Source organism: Vespula pensylvanica, chromosome 10 (genome assembly GCF_014466175.1).
Source record: "Vespula pensylvanica isolate Volc-1 chromosome 10, ASM1446617v1, whole genome shotgun sequence".
NCBI classification, from domain to species: domain Eukaryota; kingdom Metazoa; phylum Arthropoda; class Insecta; order Hymenoptera; family Vespidae; genus Vespula; species Vespula pensylvanica.
Window position 1 is genome coordinate 717,275 of NC_057694.1, and position 7,552 is coordinate 724,826.

Here is a 7,552-nt window from a genome sequence, read left to right on the forward strand (position 1 = left end):
CTGAAGCTGAATTTGTAACGCTATTCGTATATACGTTTATTCTTGCATTTTAATTACATTTTAGGTTTATGTTTACTAATTAACGATTTACAGAAAAACGTAGTCAACTTTGTTTAATAATGATTTTTTTTTTTATACTGAATTTATTATTGTCTCTTTCGTTTTCTTAATTGAAGACTAAGGATGAGTTTGTAACACTCAGAAAGAAAATACCCTTTTAATGAGAATAATTAACACTTATCGTATTCGAATTCGTTTATAACTACAATGATCTTATCGTTGAAATACTCTTATCTATCTTATCTCTACCCACATATATTTTTATTGATACGTGTGATCTTTATTCTTTCATTTTAATTATTCTTAGGTAATTAGATATGTACTTATAAATTAACGAGTTGCAAAAAAAAAAAAATGAAAAGGAAATGATTTTTCTATAGTTTATTATCGTATTTTTCGTTTTCTCGAGTAAACGATGAGAGTGAATTAATAACATTCAGAAATAAAGTATCCTTTCAATTTAGATCGTATCTTTCAAATAAGATCATACAACTAGTATTAAAAATTAATCTTCTTGAATGAATCATGAATCATGTTAGTAATCGTATATTACCAATGTATACATAGTATATTATCGATATCTTTTCCAAGAGATTTCTTAGAATTTTCTTATTCCGTTCAGTGTAATCATTTTCCTCTCTCTCTCTCTCCGTTTTTCTCTTTTCCTAAGACTATCATTCTCTTTTTACAATCGCCTACTCGGAGATTTATTTTCCTTCGTATCTCGATGCAAATACTATAATAAACATCAAAATCTCCATTTTCGAAAGACGCAAGATTTTTTTTTTACGTTCGACTAATGCCGATTGATCCGATACGCGATATCTGTTCTTCTCCGTGGAAGAAGGGATAATAAAAAAAAAGTGAATTATAGAAGGACGGGGGAGGTTGCTAGCCGCCGTTTTATAATGTCGGATTTCGAAATGCAAATCCAAAGGCGATCGTCGTAAATCTTTTGAAAGACGTGGCGCGTGCACATATACACACACACACACGCATACATTCGTGTACATATATAGAGCATATACGTATATAGAAAAACGATATAGTAGTATATAAAAAACCTTAACGTGTATATATATATATAATATATATATATTGTTATATTATATATATATATATATATGTATAAGAAGAAAGCATTAATAACGGATGAAGCGAGTCTCGACTGTGGCAACCCCGTAATGTTTATATCTCCTTGCTTATTCCGCGTACGTAGCCGACAAACAGAGCGCGGAAAACGTGCGTGTATCCCCGCCGTTCGGATTCTTAACGCGATCGCGGTTTTGATTTATAAAGACGCATTGCAAATTTATGTCCGGCATTAATTTTGCATCGACTGAAACCGATACGTATACGTATATCACTAGTCTTTCTTCGTATTCATCATCTTCTTTTTCTTTTTCTTTTTCTTTTTCTTTTTCTTTTTCTTTTTCTTCTTCATTTTTTTGTCTCGGTTAACGCGTCCCTTGAATATTGCCGATCCCTTGAGTAAGCCACCATGATCCTTTTATATCGAAGAATTTGCTTCCTTTGTTAGACGTATCGAATCAAATTATCATAATAAAGAAATTAATTCTAACGATTATTTGCAAATTTTCAATCACGACGAGCTTATATCCTTATTATCATACTGATAATAATTATCGAATATAAACGAGGCGATAGAGAAAAATGAATTTTTAATATTTTCATGAGAAAACGAATGGGCATAAAGTATTCTTTGAAATGATATTGAAATGGATTTAAATGGTATTGAACTCTCGAATTAAATGAAATATAAATTGTTATTCAAAATGTTAATATATACAATATGTAAATCCATCGATGATTAGATCATAGATCGATAATTATATCGAGAAATCGTTGCTTTTGTTACAGAAAAGCCAGGCTTCCAGTCACCCTATGGCTCCACGATGGATAACGGAATGGTAAGTCGGATTAATAACTATCGAATTGAATCCAATCGTTTCCCTTTCTTTTACATTTTTTTTTTCTTTTTTAAGTTACGGATATTTTTCACGATAATTCTTAACGAATCGACCCGACTCGAGGAAACGTGAAAAAAAAAAAAAAGAAAAAAGCTTTTATTATATTTGTCCGTGGAATTTTTCTTTCTTCCTTTGGTCCCTTCGATCGAGCTGAACCTTAAAACGTGGCTGGATTACGTAAGAAATAGGAGCGTAATAATTATTATACTCGTAGGAGAGAGAAAATTTATCCGAAAAAAAGTTACTCGCGTTTCGTTTTCTTCCCCTCTTTATCCTTCGTCCCTTCTTCATTTCTCCTCTCTCCTTACACCGTCTCTCGTTCCACCCTATACCCTTCACCCTTCGTTTCTCTTCTATATATCTCCCCTTCGCTTCTTCGTCCCGCTCTCTGGCACCCTCGACATAATCCGAAAACTTTAGACCGAGCGATATTTTCGAGAAGTGGTTCTCACGCCGGTGAAACGTTTCTTACGAGCGACATTGTCTCTTTGTGTGTTGTATGCTAATAGATATGTATATGTATCTATCTACCTATCTACTTACCTACCTGCGTACATACATACATACATACATACATACATACGTACGTACGTACGTACTTATATACATACGATGACATACTTTGTCCTAACGTAACGTAATGTAACGTAACGTAACGAGTTCCGTAGATGTTTAAGTACTCCATATAAGCTCTTACGTAAACCCTTTTCTTCGTAGTATATAGTCAAGTTATTTTGTTAGCATGATCGGCTTATCGTTGACATCGTTAGTTCGTTCTTTCTCTTATTACTTTTAGCTCGATATGAGTTTACTTCATTTGCGATCTTTCTCTTTCTCATTCTTTCTCTTTCTCTCTTCCATACACACTTATTCTCGTATTTTCTTTTTTCTTCTTCTTTTTCTCTTGTTTTCGATTTAGCACTCGAAAGAAGATAAAAATTTGGAAAGAAAAAAAAGAAGAATTGGAACGTTGAACGTTCGCGTACTATTAAATAAACATTCAAACTTCTCGTCGAGATTTCCAAATTTCACGATATTGCCAAGAATAAAATATTGATTAAAGACACGTTAGAACATTCGATTCAATTCTTTTATATCGTACTCGTAATTCCTAATATTTTCGAATCGAATAGGATCGTGGATAAGCTCCATGATCGATTTTTCATCGAAGGAGGATCGAATCTTCTTTCTTAGTTTCTATCCAACGGAATGAAAAACTTCGGAAATTGATGTATGACGTACTCAAAGTCGTTCAATGGATATGAGTGAGAGAGAGAAAGGTAGATACGAAATTCGAACGAACGAATTGGGAATGGGTTGAGAACGAAAAACTACTGAGATCGTTCGAAGGAAAGATAAGGCGGTTGAGAATCGCCAAGGTCTGAGTTTAATATCACTTACGTTCCGTCTGATCCGCACCAGGCGATGTATCTATACTCCCTCTTTCCCCTCTTACGTATGTTCTTTCTCTTTACCCTTCTTCCTTAGACCCTTTCTCCTCCTACCACCTTCCTCTCTTGCCACCCTTTTTTTTCTCTCCTTCGTATTTTCGCGCGTTGTACATCTATACGCTCGGCCTCTTTCAGGTGAACACGTATAAAACAAAACGAGCTTGGAGAGAGGTAAGGGGTTAAACTGGCTCGCATGAAAAGTTACCCCGGAATATGGCTGAAGTCTTTGTTGTAATTTCTTGTCTCTCGCGATGCTGACTCGTTATCCATTTTATATACGATATATATTATATATGTATATATAAATGTATATATATTTTTCAACGAGATCTTCCGAGATATCCGAGATATTAAATATATATATATATATATATATATATATATATATATATATATATGTACGTGTGTATATACATTTATGATTTTGTTCTTCTTAAATGAAAAAAAAAAGGGAAAAAGTAAAGAGAAAAAAATCATATGGTTGATCCGACTCGACAAATTTCTTCGTTTCTCAAATCGAGAAAAACGCATCGACGATTATCATAAAGCCAAGCTTTATATCTCATTAGATCGGCCTTTCCTGTCGCAAATATCAAATTTATACAAGATGTTCTTGCATAGTTTATTTATACCTTGTTTCTTGGCAAGAGAGGCGTGTTTCTTTGACCGAAATCTCGTAGAGCGAGTTAATTCTGCGTCATTTAGTAGAATCGCTTAAACGTGTAGCTACAATTTTACTTTTTTTTCTCTCTCTCTCTCTCTCTTCTTCTTCCTCTCTTCCTCTTCTCTATATAAATATATATATATATATATTTCTCTCTATCTCTATCTCTTTCTCTCTCTCTCTCTCTCTCATGCGAGATAATTTTCTTGTTACGTAATCGATTTCATCGAAACGTTCGCCGAAAGATGTTTATAATGTACGTTAAAATATTTATTTTAACGAAAAATTTCAAACGTCGCGTAAAATCTTAAAGGTTCTTGCTATCGCACGCTCGTTGACCAACCGTTAAGATCTTTTAATCGCTAACCATAAGTCGATCTACTCACGATGATCTAGCGTCACTTCTAAATTCATATTAGTTATCTCCATAGTCATACAAGGTGTGTCGGTGGTTTGCTGCCGATTGAATATAACTTTCTCGGCGTTATTATTATAGATTTTTCAGAAATCGTCGACTAATATCTAATCGACGGTCGTTAAGGTATAAACGATAAGGAATATCGATTTGACGGATGATTTATTGAAGTCACCTTTGGAACTTCTCTATCCTTTATAGACCTATCTAATGCATCGCGAGAGAAAGAGAGAGATAGAGAGAGAACACGTATTACGTTTCCACACTTCGAATAAATTTTAAATTATTCTACTTCTTTTTCTTTTCCTCTTTTTTTCTTTTTACGAAAAATTATTCGACTTTATATAGATAGTAGGTATACGTGTATTATTTTTGATTTTTTCATAAATGGTGATATTTCAGAGACTTTGAAATAAAATACTTTTACTTTTTTTCTTTCAATCTCTGTAATGAAATATATATATATATATATATATATATACACTATTTATACGAATCCCGTTTATTATAAATTTTTCTATTTCTCATACATTTCACCAGAATTATTCAATAATTCTTACATTACCCTCGAACATTTCAATCCGCATAAATATTCTTTCGTTTACATCATCAAAAAAAGAAATATTCTATCGAAACTAAAAGTCCACTAAATAATTTCCTAACAAATCAATTTTTCGCGGAACGCGTAATAATAATGTGGATATTATTAAATAAGATAGGCGCGATTAAATCTGTATGATATGTTTATCGGGTGATAGCAATAAAAATTGCTTTTTTTTTCTTTTTCTCTGATTTCAGACGTACGGGAGCGGTGGTGGTGGGGGTGGAGGTGGCGGCGGTGGCGGAGGTGCGTTCGGTCCATCAGTCGGGGGTCCCGGGGGTGGGCCAGGGGGAGGTGGAGGAGGTGGTGGTGCCGGAGGTGGAGGTGGAGGTGGTGGTGGTGGCGGTGGTGGCAGTGGTGGTGGTGGTGGTGGTGGTGGTGGGGCCGTTGAAGGCGCCACCTATCCCCCAGACTCGCCTTACTTCCCGTTTGGAAGTAGGGGTGTACCTCCCTCGGTCGTCACGCCCACCCCCGCCACTGCAAACCCGGCGGCCCCCACGGGAACGAACGGTGCACGATTACCCAATCCCACGGTTGGTGAGTATCAAATTAACAATGTTTATCATAAAGAAAAAACTTATGAATGATAAACTATGAATTATCAAAGATCGAATGATTTTAAAGATTGAAAAAAGAAAAGAAGAAATCTTTTCTTCTTCAGATTCGCTTAATTATTATTCGTAATAATAATTATCGATAATAATATATGTTAGAAGAAAGTTTTCGTTTATTCAAATATATATTTCTCGTGAATGATTTATTATTTCTTTTTTTCGAATAAAAACGTTTAGAGATTGTAGATATTCTTTATGAGAGAAAAAAGAAAAGAAACATGGCGATATCTTATGATATTACGATAAATGAATAATTTATAACAATGTTCTTATCGTTTAGAATCAATTTCTGTCTTCTTTTTTCTTTCTTTCTTTCTTTCTTTTTCTTTTTTCTCTCTCTTTCTCTTCTTTTTTTTCTCTCTTTCGACACACGATTAGAACAGTTTTTCTATCTTACTCTTATCGCCGAACGAGCTCTGGTTATTTTTCGTGTCATTGATGCGTGATGGCCTAGTTGCGAGGTAGTTACAGCAAGAGATTACTCTATACGAGAATAGAGTGTCTATCATAAGGAAGATATAAATACGGAACTTGTTAAACGTCGAACAAAGAGTCGACGTTTAGAATTAAATCGAAATATTACGAATATATATCGTATATTTACAATATATATATATATATATATATATATATATACATACATATATATATATACATATATATACACACACACAGATCCGTATTATTTAAGAAGTACAATAGGGGCTGATTTAATATTAACATATAAAATAAACAGAAATAACGTCATTTAAATGCGATTCGAGCTGTTTGACTTCGTTTTCAATGTATCTCCTTATCTACGTAGAAGATATTCAAAATGACTCTGTTATTGAATATAAGCCTCGAAACATCGTCTTACCCTTAGAATTTCTTCAAGTACTATACAGATTTTCTAGAAGCCATCGTACAATTCTCTCGCGAGATATTACAACGCTGTCAATAGGGTTTCTCTGCACGATGGATTCTTGAATATGAATCAGAAAATAAGATCTTTACTATCTATCAATTCCTTTCCAGTTCGTTCGTTTCAAAATTGTCTCGAAATTCTGCTTAATACGTTCACGCCGGCGCGTACCACTGGTGGCTCGCGCTCGACTCTCCCATAGGGCGGTGCGTATCAACGATGGCTTGCGCTCGAATCTTATAGAAGCTTAAATTTTCCGTCAATGAGCGTATCATTAAACATTTAGGTCCTTCAGTTACTAAAAGAAAATCGCCATATAATTAGAATTTTTATAATAGAAATTTAACGTGTATTAACGTTACCCGTACAAGCGTTTCGCTATATCGATTCTTACCAAAACCGGTCATTCGATTGTGATACAAATTTAACGTAATAAATGTTTTTTTTTTCGGATGGTATTGTCAATTTATTGTAAAAAGTAATCTTTGCAACGTAACTTTTAAATAATTATAAAATAACCACTGATTTATTTTCGTTTTTATATATATCACACATAACAAATCGGAAGTCATAATCGCAGCGTTTGTTTTACTTGGAAATCAATGATTGGTGGTTTTAATTTATTTAGTGACATTTTTTGCAAATGATAGGATTCTCCTTCATACATTTACAGCAAACATATTTTTTACTACTTATACAAGATTTAGTTATTCTGTTTTCTTTGCACAATCGTATCTGACATGTTCTTCGTGAATGTCGAATGGCCGAATATTGCCTTGGCCAGTTGATATTACTTGTAAGTTTTCTTCTTATTCTTGCAATTCGTGATATTCGACATCTACCTCTTTTGCT

General features: G+C 33.9%; 1 protein-coding gene across 2 annotated transcripts in view; it reads left to right on the plus strand.

Moving 5' to 3' along the window:
* LOC122632546 (transcription factor 12-like) overlaps positions 1-7,552 on the plus strand; it is a 168,211-nt gene that overhangs the window by 19,182 nt on the left and 141,477 nt on the right. For both annotated transcript variants that reach the window (XM_043819466.1, XM_043819467.1), the window contains exons 2-3: positions 1,942-1,991; positions 5,380-5,719. In XM_043819466.1, the coding sequence (XP_043675401.1) occupies positions 1,942-1,991; positions 5,380-5,719 (390 nt within the window). The remainder of the gene's footprint in view (positions 1-1,941; positions 1,992-5,379; positions 5,720-7,552) is intronic.